This window comes from Penicillium concentricum (genome assembly GCF_028827145.1).
Source record: "Penicillium concentricum strain IBT 3081 chromosome Unknown utg000001l_segment0_segment0, whole genome shotgun sequence".
NCBI classification, from domain to species: Eukaryota; Fungi; Ascomycota; class Eurotiomycetes; order Eurotiales; family Aspergillaceae; genus Penicillium; species Penicillium concentricum.
Genome location: NW_026622754.1, coordinates 7,485,680 through 7,499,236, shown reverse-complemented (window position 1 = coordinate 7,499,236; position 13,557 = coordinate 7,485,680). Strand labels below are relative to the sequence as shown.

Genomic DNA, 13,557 nt, shown 5'->3' with positions numbered 1-13,557 from the left:
CTCATCTGCGTACTTTGTAAGGGTTAACAGACCAACCGGGTGGAGCCTTTGTTGATCGTTCTTTTTTGTATCACGTAAATACTTCCAGCTCGGGATAAATATCAATAAATACCAGGGAAAGATCATTCAAGAGACGTCATTCAAGATTCAAAACATATGCAAGATGCAGTTCAAGATATGTGTCTCATGACTAAAGTATGTACAAAGGATTGACATGGGTAGAGATAAAGAATGCCTGTGCATTTCCAGATTCTAGTTGTACGGAGTACAAGGGTATGGGGTATTTGGTTGCCACTGCAAAATTTTCTCTGAAGGGTCTGTACTGCATACTGTACGGAGTAGACTTCATTTGACACTTTTATAAACATTCAAATACTCGAATGTTCCTCATTGCTACGTTTACTATGTCCAAGCCATTATATGCAGGTTCTGTATAAAATATTGCAGCCTGGATCGTTCCTAATTTATTCTAGGTAACCCTGAAAAAAAAAAATATATGCCTGTCAGCTTAACTCGGACTTATTATTGTTCTGCTTATTCTTAACCCGTCTATTAATATTTTCTTTGTTATAAAATACAAATAAATTACTCCGTACCTCGCAAGAAAACCCGAAGCAAATCCCCACTGGCGGCTTGGCGTCGGCGTTACTTAATTCCAGCGGTCTCGGGCAACTATTATTTTACTTCAGGGGGCCTTTACCTTTTTCCCTTTTACCTTCAATTCCAAGGGCTGTGCCTTGAGCTTCTCGACTTCTTCCCTTGGTATGTGCTATCTTATGTAATATTTGTGACTTCCAACTAACCCAGGGAAAAAAAAACAATAGCCCGGAAAACTGCTTTCCTAAACACTTGTGCAGCCCACATGTGGTCATAGAATTGGATCCTAATTCAAGATTCCCCTCCTCCGCATTGGTTTTGGTGTAAAACATCATCCTACGACGGCTTTCCTCGCAGGTTCTGGTCCTTGCGGACCGTCTTAAAAACCCCCTCAACGCCTTCAACAGACGTCCTCACCGCTTCCTTCGCGTCCCGTCACCATGGCTACCTCGTTTATCTCTAAACGCCTTCGCTCAACCGAGGAAGAGCGCGAAACTCAACCTAGTTGGATCCGGCGTCAGATTGTGTCCGGCCTTCAGTCCATCTCTCGCCGGGCCTGTGTGCACCCTATTCACACACTCGTGGTGATTGCAATTCTTGCTAGTACCACCTACGTGGGTCTCCTCGAAGGTAGCCTGCTTGATACATCTAAAGACCCGCGAAGTGTCGCGGGACAGGTTGATGCCGATGCCCTGCTCCAAGGAAGCCGCAATCTGCGCCTCGGAGAGTCAACTTCGTGGAAGTGGCAGGCGGAAGGCGCCTGGACTGACTCCCAGGTGAGCCCATTTCCCCCCCCCTCCTTTCTTCTTGAGGCGCCGAGAAAGAAATACTGACTCAATGAAATATTAGACCGACCAGCCTGTTGCCCAGCACCTGGCTCTGGCAACCCTCATCTTCCCCGATTCCACCAACTCTGATTCAACTGCCCCCGCAGCTGATGATGTCCCGATCCCTGCCAACATTTCCGCCAACTCAGTGCCGTACACCCCCAACCTCTTCTCGCAATTTACCCATGACGCTTCTTTGGTTTACACCGTGCCTTTCGATCAAGTCTCGGAACTTTTGAGGGCTGTGCAGGAGATCCCCACCCCGTCCACGGATGATGATGAGGAGGAATCCAAGAAATGGATCATGCGAGCTGCTCGTGGCCCGGCCTACGGATCCCGCAGAGCTGTAAAGCTTTGGGTTGCGGATGCATGGAATTCCTTTGTGGATCTGATCAAGCACGCAGAAACCATTGACATTGTTATCATGGCTCTCGGCTACCTCTCGATGCACTTGAGCTTCGTCTCACTTTTCTTCTCGATGCGACGATTGGGCTCGAACTTTTGGCTTGCGGCTACTGTGCTCCTTTCTGGCACCTTTGCATTCCTTTTTGGTCTACACGTGACTACTAGACTTGGTGTGCCTATCAACCTCCTCCTGCTGTCCGAAGGTCTCCCATTCTTGGTTGTCACCATTGGATTCGAGAAACCGATTATGTTCACTCGGGCCGTTCTGAAAGCTTCTGTGGATAACCGCCGACCCCGTCCCGGTGCTGCCCCTCGCCCGTTGGCATCGAGCACGCCGAGATCCATTCAGGACTCTATTGGCGCTGCGATCAAGGACCAAGGTTTCGAGATTGTTCAGCACTACTGCATTGAGATTGGTCTGTTGGCTTTGGGTGCGGCCTCTGGCGTTCAAGGTGGACTCCAGCAGTTCTGCTTCCTCGCGGCCTTGATCTTGTTCTTTGACTGCGTCCTTCTCTTCACCTTCTATACCACTATTCTCTGTATCAAGCTCGAGATCACTCGGATCAAGCGTCACGTGGCGCTACGCAAGGCCCTAGAGGAAGATGGCATTACCCATAGTGTTGCCGAGAATGTCGCTTCTAGCAACGACTGGCCTAGCGCTGGATCTGGCGAGGCAGACACCAGCATCTTTGGTCGCAAGATCAAGTCTAGCAATGTGCGCCGGTTCAAGATTCTCATGGTTGGTGGTCTAATCCTGATCAATGTTGTGAACATGTCAGCTATTCCTTTCCGGAACACCGGCAACGGTGGCTTGCTCTCCCGTTTCTCCAACGTCCTGTCTCCTACCCCCATTGATCCTTTCAAGGTGGCAGAGAATGGCCTGGATAGTGTGTATGTGGCTGCCAAGAGCCAGAAGCAGGAGACGATTGTTACCATCCTTTCGCCGATCAAGTACAAGTTGGAGTACCCCTCCGTTCACTACGCAGCCTCTACCGCTTCTGGTTCGTTTGAAATCGAGTACACCGATCAGTTCTTGGATGCCGTGGGTGGCAAAGTTCTTGAAAGTCTGCTCAAGAGCGTTGAAGACCCTATCATCAGCAAGTGGATCATCGCCGCCTTGACTCTTAGCATCATTCTTAACGGTTATCTTTTCAATGCTGCCCGTTGGAGTATTAAGGACCCCGAAACTGCCCCCGCTCTTCCCGTGGAGCCTGTGGTTGCCCCGAAGGTCTACCCCAAGTTTGAGCCAAATGAGCAACAGTCAACCAGAACTCCGGAAGAATGCGAGGCTCTGCTCAAGGAAAAGCGTGCACCCATGCTTACTGATGAGGAATTGATCGATCTTTCTCTCCGCGGAAAGCTTCCGGGTTACGCGCTGGAGAAGACCATGGAAGACGAGAACCTGATGAGCCGTGTTGATGCCTTTACTCGTGCTGTGAAGATCCGCAGATCCGTGGTCTCCCGGACTCCTGCTACCGCTGCTATCACTTCTGTTTTGGAAGATTCCAAGCTCCCATACAAGGATTACAACTATGGCCTTGTCCACGGTGCTTGCTGTGAAAACGTTATTGGTTACTTGCCCCTTCCTATTGGTGTCGCTGGTCCTATCAACATTGATGGACAAAACTACTTCATCCCCATGGCTACTACCGAAGGTGTCTTGGTAGCTAGCACGAGTCGTGGGTCCAAGGCAATCAACGCCGGTGGCGGTGCAGTGACCGTCCTGACTGCTGATGGTATGACTCGTGGTCCTTGTGTAACTTTCCCAACCTTGGCCCGGGCTGCCGCTGCCAAGGTTTGGATCGATTCCGAGGAAGGCCGGAGTATCATGACGACGGCTTTCAACTCGACTAGTCGCTTTGCCCGTCTCCAGAGTATCAAGACTGCTCTTGCCGGAACCTACCTGTACATCCGCTTCAAGACCACCACTGGTGATGCCATGGGTATGAACATGATCTCCAAGGGCTGTGAGAAGGCGCTGGACGTCATGCACAAGGAATGTGGCTTTGAGGACATGTCCATCATCTCGCTTTCCGGTAACTTCTGCACAGATAAGAAGTCCGCAGCGATTAACTGGACTGATGGCCGTGGTAAGTCCGTCGTGGCAGAGGCTATCATTCCTGGTCATATTGTCAAGAGTGTTCTCAAGAGCGACGTCGACGCACTGGTTGAGCTGAATGTCAGCAAGAACTTGATCGGAAGTGCGATGGCGGGCAGCTTGGGTGGTTTCAACGCTCATGCCTCTAACATCGTGTCTGCCATTTTCCTGGCCACTGGTCAGGATCCCGCCCAGAACGTTGAGAGCAGCAGTTGTATCACCACCATGAAGAAGTAAGCCTTTCTCACCATCCACCCCTTTTTGCCATTTGAGATGCTAATAATAATTTCCCAAACAGCAACAATGGCAATCTCCAGATCGCTGTGTCTATGCCTTCTATTGAGGTAGGCACCATTGGCGGTGGTACCATTCTTGAAGGCCAAGGTGCTATGCTCGACCTCCTGGGTGTCCGTGGTGCTCACTCGACCTCTCCCGGCGAAAACGCGCGCCAGTTGTCTCGTATCATTGCTGCCTCCGTTCTCGCCGGTGAGCTCAGCTTGTGCTCTGCACTTGCCGCCGGCCACCTCGTCAAGGCACACATGGCCCACAACCGCAGTGCAGCCCCCACACGGTCTTCCACCCCCGTGTCTTCTGCCGTCAGCGCCACCCGTGGCCTTTCCATGACCTCCAAATAAACGATGACATGACCAGCTCCTGGCCCGCTGTGGGCCAATGTAAATGTGTGACTACGGCCCATGATTCTCCCGATCCCATTCACTTTCGATGTAGACGCTGTGGCGTCCCCCTCGCCTTATCTTTGCCTCTGCATCATAATGGGAGACCCTCTCAACTGACCCGGAATGATTCCTCAATATCGGCCTCTCCGAAGACCGGATAGCCTGGGGAATTGACATTTTCCCATCCGTCAGTGGATCGGCAAGATCCAAATGAGGCCTAATGAAGGCATCCCCTTGGGAGCCCTAGAATCAACGCTTCAAAGCATTCATGCGGGTATTGAAGCCGTTGTTCTACGTGTACTTAATTGTTTCGGTGTTTTTTTTTTTACTCATAGATATGACCGAAAGAATTTATTTGTTTTGCAAGCCTTTTCTCAAATAATATGTGGGACCATGTACACGGTACAAAATTATGGGGCAGGCAAGGGCCTAGAATTGCTCACCTTTTTTTTGGATGCTTTTATTGATCTTAAGATATTTCAATATGTAAATCTTTATGTATTATTTTAACATGCTTATAATCTATACAAAAGTACATACAATATACATTGTATATTATGATCTATGTTATGGCCCTGGAGGTGTTGGAAATTCGTCCCCCCTGTCCCTCGTCGGCCTTGGCAGTATCGAATACAAGTATCGTATAGCCAAGTTTTCTTATTAATTGTTGGTCAAGCTTTAGGGGAATGTTCCGGGGTTACAAATAGAGCTAAGTAAGAAAGAAAAGACATCGAAAGAAAAAGAAAGGAAAGACCATAAGATCTGAAATCATATCCGCAATAACCCCTGTAGATGCATAGTGAATACATCTGCACAACGCTGTAAGGAACGGGTATCGCCCCTAAGGGAACTCCGGCAGTTCACTCGATCCCTTTTCCCTATCCCAGTTCTTCACTCATTTGGATCTGGTTCCAACATTTCCAAGTATTTATGAACTTGGGCGAATCACGGCTTCGGCTCCATTGTCTCAGATTGGCGTGGAGAAATACGGGGGATTATTTCTTGCCTTGACCCGTGCCCCTTCTTGAATATTCATTGCGACCTCAAGTTTGAGCCTGATATGAATGGGGGTTCGGGAGCCATGTCGCCTGTCTCTGTTGATGGTAGCGAATGGTCGGGACTGAATCAGTATGGAAAGTCGGACTCACCATTCTCACCAACATTCCCGGCATCGCGAACCAATCTAGCCACACCACCCACCTCCGGTATTCCAAGCGCACCTCCAAGTCCCAGTGGCTTACCTTCTTCGCTGTCACCCGCCAACCCGAGCGGCAACCCATCCCCACCCAGTTCGGTCGCTACAAGATCCAGTTCCGGGACACTAGGAGAGGGCCAGCGCGATGGACGACGATATCGTCAGATGGAGGAGATACTGGGCCAGCACTATGTGGTCCTGAAAAGATTCCTGAATGGTACAGCCCGCGACGATCGTGGCAAGTCAAATAAAGCCCGGGATAAACTACTGCGACTATCGCCAACCCAGTTCCACGAACTTTCCACCGATGTTTACGACGAATTGATCCGGCGGCAGCAGGCCTCACCACCTCCCGGACGGCCACCTCGTCCAGACGTACCTCCTTACCTCCCCGCTCGCGCCGACTTCCACGAAAAGCGCAACCATGCCCGCCAAAAGCTCGCTGCGCTCCACCATGTGCGTTTCCGTGATCTGGCGACCGATGTCTTCTGTGAGCTGGAGCGCCGCTTCCCGCATTTCACCAGCCGAGAATACCGCGCCCGGCCGCCTCCAAATATGGGCCCTGCCAGCGCTCGTACCTCGCAGCAGTCTTCTCGGGGTCCTCCTTCCCGTATGGGACGAGGGTACCCGTCTGGCGGCCCCCCGGGAGGTCAGTTTCCTCCGCGTACTGGTTCTCTTGGAGGCCCACCGAGTATGAATGGCGATGGACCGTTTCCTCGGTCTTTCCAGAGCAATACGATGGTTCCGAATAAAAGCACGATGGTCGAGGATAGTGATGATATGGGACCCGAGGATGAGGATGATGCTCGGAGTGATGCGTTCGCTCTAGATGCTGTTTTGAGCCGACGGGGTACAACAACAACCTTGGGTGACAGTGAACGAAGACTGTTACTAGAGAGCCAGACACAAGTATCGGTTCTTCAAGATAAGATTGAAAAGTTGGAAGAATTGGTCCGCTCCAAGGATGAGGAGCTGGCCCAGTCATCACAAGATGCAGATTCCTCCGGGATCAGTCATAACGAACGTCAGGAATGGGACGACTTACGACACGACCTTGAGAGCAAGGTATCAAAAGCTGAGGATCTCAACAGCTCACTTCAGCTGGAGCTTGAGAGAGTTAGAACCGAGCACGACACCATGGAACGGGATCTTCGCAGCCAGCTCAATGACTCTTCCCGGGGCGTCGATGATGCAGGTCTACAAGCGCGTTATGTTGATCTAGAAACTCAGCACCAGAAGCTACAAGCAGAGTTGCAGCAACAGCAACAAGTGACCGACGAAGTCCGCCGCGAGGCATCGGCTTTCCTGGTGGAAATGAAGACCCTTTCAGCCGAGAGTCACTCCAATTGGGAGCGCGAAGAAAAGCTCTCGAATGAGGTCCACAGACTCGAGGCAGATGCCAACGAATGGAAGAACCGCTACGCCAAGGTCAAGGCGCAGCTGCGGCAACTTCGCACGTCGTCTGGTGGTTTCGCCGACTCGCGGCCCGACGCAAGTCTTGTTGCCAAAGAGCATGAATTGGTGCAACCTGACGGGCTGGTCAAGGATATTCACGTTACTAAGTTCCAGGTGTCTGTGGACGAGCTCCTGCGAGTTGCGCGCTTCGAGGAATCGCATGTGGTGCTCCACCAGATCAAGATGGTCATTGCAACAGTCCGCCATATTCTCCAGGACGTGGAATACTCCCCGATCCCGGTAGATGGGTCGGCTGCTCTGCGCGCAAAGGTCAAGGGCCAGGTGTCCACGACAGCGAATAACTTGATCACCGCCACGCGCAACTTTGCCAGCTCCAGTGGACTTTCTCCGGTGTCGCTCCTTGATGCGGCGGCCTCCCACGTTTGCACAGCTGTTGTCGACCTGATCCGTGTAGTGAAGATCCAAGTATCACCCGTAGATGAGTTGGAGGATGAAGATGACGAGGCAGATGTATCTCAGGGGCAATTCCCTGACTATTTCGATACATCTGCCAGTCAGAAGCGGATGAGCAATGATTCCGTCTACAGTGCTATCAGTCGTCCGGATGACTCTCAGTACCCTGTGCAGAACGGTCCTGCCCATGACCTCAATCATGGCTGGGGACATGTGCAAGAAGATCACGAGGTGTTGGAGCTTAAGGTGAGTCGACTTGAGAAGGATAATATCGCGATGAATGATTTACTGACGGACGATCCTAGCTCTATGTCGAGGACCAGACGGATGGCATGGTCCAACAAATCCAGGCTTTGGTGGCTAGTATCCGAGCCGAGGACAACCTGCATACTGTCCAGACGCACGTTTCTGCCATTTCGAACGTTGTCGCGAATGTGGTTTCCGCTACAGAGCACCTGATACGCGAACGCAGCGGAGATATCGCCTTGCGGCAGACATCTGAACCGGTTATCGCAGCATTGGACCAGTGCCGCGGCCGGTTGGCGGCCACTGCTGATGAGGGCGAACACGCTACCACCCCTGAGCAATTGCGTGAACTCACGAACAAACTGCCTCCCATTGCATTTGAGATTGCTCGGCAGACCAAAGACCTTGTTCAGCGCCTCGAGGCTACATCGGTAGTTGCTGATGAGGATGATGACGATGACTTCCGGTGATGAGCTTGATCCGAGGCATTGTTTCTCATGACATGAACTTGGGGCTACCCATTTTTTTCTTCTTTCTTTCCTCTAGAATTCTTCTTTATATTCATTCCTCTTTGCCCCTTGCTTTTCAGCGATCATTCTATGGCAACGAGTGGACAATGTCGAAACGATGTCCCGATATGTGTGGCATTTACAGGGTTCCTTTCCCTTTCGTCACTTTTTCTTTCACATTCTCTTATTCTTTGTACTTTATTTTAGCCCCTTTCTATTGTTATTTTAGGTTTTTCGGCCTGATTTCATGTTGATTTGTTCAAAGCTTTTTTTTCATCTCACGACCGCTTGCTGGTATCGGGCTGTTATTTTCTTGCATTTTGGGTGTACACAGGTGAAATGGAAGTACTCCGTATATCTTCAGTGCAACGACTATACCATCAAATAAACACAATTTTACCCCTTAAAAGATGCATATCTTCTCGTAGCCAAGACTACTAGTTCGGCAGGGATATCCCGGAAGTTACATAATCACGGAGCTCTAGACGCTTTTTGGCATTGAGCTTCGGTTTTTTTCCTTCTTTCTACTTCGTTAATTCGCATTCTTCATCAATCTATATCCTTTGTAAGTGAAATTGGTCTCTTGTCATGTGAATGTTAGAGTGCATTCCCACTTTGCTTCAGACTCTTCCAGAGACATCATTAGACAACAGAAGCATGTTTGTCCCCCTGGAGAGTCTGGAGAAGCTCTAAAGTGGAGCCTCAGGCAGAAAGTGCACAAGTGGTCTTTAAGTGAAGCTCAACAAGCTAACCCCAAACCAGCCCGGCACCCGAGTTTACCCGCTCCGCCCTGCCCCTCACCATGTTCTGCCGACTGAGGTCAATAACCCCACCCTCTTCCCTCTTCTCTTCTTCTCTCTTCAATTGCACTTCTTTCCAAGCCCGATCTTTCGCTTCATCAACCGCCGCTATGTCCAACACCACCGCTTTCTTCGAGGTCCAGTACGCCCCTGCTGGCTCCTCCACCCGTAAGTTTCCCAATCTCTGTTATTCTTCTTTCTGGAGAGTTTTTGCCTCCCCAATCTTACCTTGCTGCTTCCAACCTCCAACCTCCAGCTTTCAATATCAGTATTAAAGCTTGGCAATCTCACATCATCCTACATTAATTGGAATTGAAATTGATGCTAATTCCCCCATTAGCCAAGACTGGCCGCATCAACTTCAACCTCTACGCCAACGAGGTCCCCAAGACTGCCAAGAACTTCGCTGAGCTTTGCAACGCCAAGGAGGGTTCCGGTTACAAGGGCTCCTCCTTCCACCGTGTCATCCCCCAGTTCATGCTCCAGGGTGGTGACTTCACCCGTGGCAACGTAAGTTTTTTTTTTCTAATCTTGATGCTCACTGCAATGCTCGGTGTCTGACTCTTATTTTACCGGAATAGGGTACCGGTGGTCGCTCCATCTACGGTGAGAAGTTCCCCGATGAGAACTTCGTCCACAAGCACACCCGCCCTGGTCTCCTGTCCATGGCCAACGCTGGCCCCAACACGTAAGTCTCGGTTTTGTATCCCTAGTCCACAGAACCATACTAAACATTCCTCCCCTTTTTTCCAGCAACGGCTCCCAGTTCTTCATCACCACCGTTGTCACCTCTTGGCTCGATGGCAAGCACGTCGTCTTCGGCGAGGTCGCTGATGCCGAGTCCATGAACGTTGTCAAGGAGATCGAGGCTCTCGGCTCTTCCTCCGGCTCCATCCGCTCCGCTGTTAAGCCCACCATCGTCAACTGCGGTGGCAACTAAAAAGCTCATTCTGGAGATTTAGTTGGGTGTTTGGAGGATGAATGTCTTTCTTTTCGTCATGAACGTGGTTCTTTTCCCGTCGCTACAGTGCGGCGTGGGGCTAGCATAGGTGGCTTTCCCTTTTGCGCCTTGTAATCTAAAGTTTCTACCGAGCTAGTTATACATGCCTTTCTGTCGTGGGAACTTGTTGGTCAATTTGTAGATCTGAGGACTTGTAAAATCGAGTACGCTTACCCTATTTCTTTTTTATAAGATCGAGGCGCAAAGCCAAAACCAAACTAGCTCAACTGCATATTTCATATTGATCTACCGCAAAGCACGAAATTACCATTTAAATCACCATATTAAAAGTCCTTTTCTTTCTTTTCCCAGTAGAAAGCTCCACATGTTCATGAGGTGAGTCGAGGACTTTGATCGCGGGTCCGCGCGCAACTACATCTACCCCGCGTGAGATGGCAAGTTTTTTTTTTCTTCCAGGGAAAAGGTTTCCACCTTCACTTCCAATAAATATTCCAAGAGATTTGTGTACTATATTGATTCTATTTGTGAACTAATTTGTTACAAGTCTTTTTTATTAACAAAAGGCAATTGAGTAAAGAGAGTTAGAACCTTGGAGAGGGTTCATACGTCATGGCATGGGAAGGCTAAATTTGGACACAAGAAACTGCATATTGCCCTCTCTTTGAATTTGAAGAATAAATACCGGGATATCAAACCAGAAAAAGGTGGTAGATTCAAATCGTAATTTGAACCTGAGGCCAAGACAACACCGCGCAACACTTTTTAACCGCAGCACTTAGTGACAGACGTAGCATCCGACCTGAAAAAAAGAAAAAGCCATGTTAGCACAGAAAAAGTATACTTAATACACAGACAGAACAACTTACTCTTTATTCAAGTCCACCGGCTCCCAGGAGAAGATAAACGCACCCAGAAAAGCCCCAATGAAGATACAAATGATAATATACCCATTGAAGTACATAGCAAGCAGCATGATGATGTATGCAACAGCAAACTGCGCCATATGCAACAAAGAGCGGATAGTATGTTCAACAAGCGACGGACGATACGGCGCAAGCATAACCTCCTGTCTATCCATGCGCTGAACACCAACATCCCGCATGGCATTAGCCGACGCAGCAGCAGAAGCCTGCTTCTTCGAGCCGTTCTGGGGAGTACCCGGCACAGGAGTGATGAGATCATCGTCTGCATTAAAGAACGTAGCATCGGTCTCTGCATTGCCGCAGCAGTTGTTGGGCGGCTTGATGGTGTCTTCTTCACTTCGCAGGGGAACATTTGAGACGGATTGCGTGGTGGAAGAGCCTGGCATATAGAGTCTTCTAAGACGCGCTCGACGGACAATGAACGAGTCGTATTCTCGGCCTAGACGGCGGAGGAGCTCGAGACTCAAGACGAGACAGATTACTCCAATGCATGAGCCGGCGAACATGCCGCGAGAGGTTATATGCCATGAGTTGGCGAGGAAGCCTAGGGGTTTGTTAGATTGTGGGATTATGTAGAGCGGATGTAGATTTTCGTACATGCGTCAACTGTGTACCAGTTCCAAAGCATCTGATCGTGACTGTGTGTAAGCTTGAATCCGGTGTATAGAGTAGTGAATCCAGGATTGATATTAGACGGACCGAGATCTTGCAGCTACCTCCCATGCCCATTCCGTCCATCTTCATTCCGGTGCTGCTGGCCATAGCTGCTGAGCTTGTCGAAGTGGCCATTGGCATTGTCATACCATTCATATCCATGATTGACTGGGGACTGGGGACCTTGGGGAGCACCGAGTCGAAATAATCTCGTGTTGATCGAGACAAACAAAATGAAAACAGTACAAAATATGTAAATAAAGGAATCGGAAGATATAGGAGCTCTTCCATATGCCCTAATATGAGCAATATGAGCACATTTATAGATTTGGCCCTAAAAGTTTAGTGGGAGGTAGTTTGAGCAAATTCTCGGAATGGCCGTAACTGGTAACATTAAACGTAAGACAGGGTATCAACTTGAACTATTCTCCCATTTGAATCTTTTGATTTTTTTCTTTTCTTTTTTCTGCGTCACCCCCGGGATCCTTTGATGACACCTTCCAACAACTCGCGGATCTGACTGCACCCATCGATCCCGACCGCCAACATCGTCTCAAGGTACGTAGCGTGAACCTTAGACTCCATAGTAAGCACGCAGACCTTCATGGCCTCCTCATCCTCATCCATATTGTTCTCGCCAACGGGCACTGCCGTCGTCGTCGCAACAGTGAGCGAAGGTAGTTCCTGTTCTTCTGGAAGCGACAGATCCAGCAGAGGATCAAGCTCGTCGTGTCGCGGGTCACGCGGTGTGGAGGCACTGCCGCTCATGCCGGCAGTACAGCCAGTAAGTAGTCCCGGCATGGGGATTCCGGCGTCCACGAGTGCTAGAGTACAGGCGTTGATCGCCGCGGCCATCAATGAGCCATCGGCGGAGAGAACGGAGACATGGATGCTGATTGTGCTGTGGGGATAGAGGTAGGTGTGGAGGTGGGACTGGAAGGCTGAGCGGAGGGTTGTAGCGATTCGCGATGACTGTCTGTAGTCCAGGGAGGTTAGCATTAACTGGATCTGGATCTGGCTTGCTGTTCCTGTAGCTCTCTCCATAGGACAGGAGGAGGCAATGGGAAGCCGTAAGAGGGTGCACATACCTGTCACTTCCACCGGCTCTCCGCTTGCGATCTACACCGGCAAACCCGGCGACGTTGACGTCTACTTCCACAACTGCATGACCACTTCCAGCCGCTCCACCTCCGCCATCTCCTCGGCGACCCTCAGCAGGGCCGTGGACAGAGCACATGATTGATGTGTTGCCCATGGACAGGTATGAAGAGCCGGAGCTGGCGGGGTTGGTTGAGATCTGGGCTTGAAGCAGGCGGAGTTCATTCCACCGGCGGCCGTCAAGACGCAGCCGCGTCAGGGGATATGTTGTCGAGGTGTCCAGCGGCATCTTTGCGGGTTGAATTGAGCTTCTGATAAGATCAAAGAGTTGTCTTGAGTGAAAAAAGGGTATGTCAAGCAGAAATTCAAGCTTTAATTTGTGTCCTCTGCGGGCTTAGGTTAGTCAGGTGTGCCTTGATTGAGCAATGAGGGTAGTAGAATATTATTCTCGACTTACGTTGGCTTTATCGCATATGCAAAGAATCGAATGCCAAACCAATGAGAGCATCTTTTTTTCTGGTTCTCTTGCACGTGACCTGGCGTAACAACTATAAATGCTGAACAGTTTTAACTACTTCTTTGAGCACGCAGGAGATATTAATGAGATTCAACCGTTTCTAAGACGAAAGGCGAAACAGAGTGCCAAAATCTATATTAAAAAAATTTTCAATTGGAGCTTTGTTGAGTGAACAGATTGA

The 13,557-nt window shown here is 49.9% G+C and overlaps 5 protein-coding genes across 5 annotated transcripts; 3 read left to right on the top strand and 2 right to left on the bottom strand.

The window, feature by feature from the left end:
* Positions 1–1,037: 1,037 nt before the first annotated feature.
* On the top strand, positions 1,038–4,562 carry hmg1 (HMG-CoA reductase; the record flags this gene model as incomplete). The annotated part of the gene is made up of 3 exons (XM_056720609.1): positions 1,038–1,373; positions 1,447–4,160; positions 4,226–4,562. The coding sequence occupies 3 exons, from the start codon at positions 1,038–1,040 to the stop codon at positions 4,560–4,562; spliced, it is 3,387 nt and encodes a 1,128-aa protein (XP_056584744.1).
* A 1,102-nt stretch (positions 4,563–5,664) lies between these two features.
* On the top strand, positions 5,665–8,384 carry N7517_002878 (putative cell polarity protein; the record flags this gene model as incomplete). Its single annotated transcript, XM_056720608.1, has 2 exons — positions 5,665–7,914; positions 7,974–8,384. 2 exons carry the CDS (start codon positions 5,665–5,667, stop codon positions 8,382–8,384), a joined length of 2,661 nt encoding a protein of 886 aa, XP_056584743.1.
* Positions 8,385–9,333: 949 nt separating this feature from the next.
* Positions 9,334–10,163, top strand: cyp4 (peptidyl-prolyl cis-trans isomerase; the record flags this gene model as incomplete). Its single annotated transcript, XM_056720607.1, has 4 exons — positions 9,334–9,391; positions 9,564–9,733; positions 9,805–9,911; positions 9,977–10,163. The coding sequence occupies 4 exons, from the start codon at positions 9,334–9,336 to the stop codon at positions 10,161–10,163; spliced, it is 522 nt and encodes a 173-aa protein (XP_056584742.1).
* An 883-nt stretch (positions 10,164–11,046) lies between these two features.
* On the bottom strand, positions 11,047–11,923 carry N7517_002876 (high-affinity Cu transporter CTR3; the record flags this gene model as incomplete). Its single annotated transcript, XM_056720606.1, has 3 exons — positions 11,047–11,651; positions 11,705–11,756; positions 11,807–11,923. The coding sequence occupies 3 exons, from the start codon at positions 11,921–11,923 to the stop codon at positions 11,047–11,049; spliced, it is 774 nt and encodes a 257-aa protein (XP_056584741.1).
* Positions 11,924–12,232: 309 nt separating this feature from the next.
* On the bottom strand, positions 12,233–13,148 carry N7517_002875 (exosome non-catalytic core subunit SKI6; the record flags this gene model as incomplete). Its single annotated transcript, XM_056720605.1, has 2 exons — positions 12,233–12,737; positions 12,850–13,148. 2 exons carry the CDS (start codon positions 13,146–13,148, stop codon positions 12,233–12,235), a joined length of 804 nt encoding a protein of 267 aa, XP_056584740.1.
* Positions 13,149–13,557: the final 409 nt, after the last annotated feature.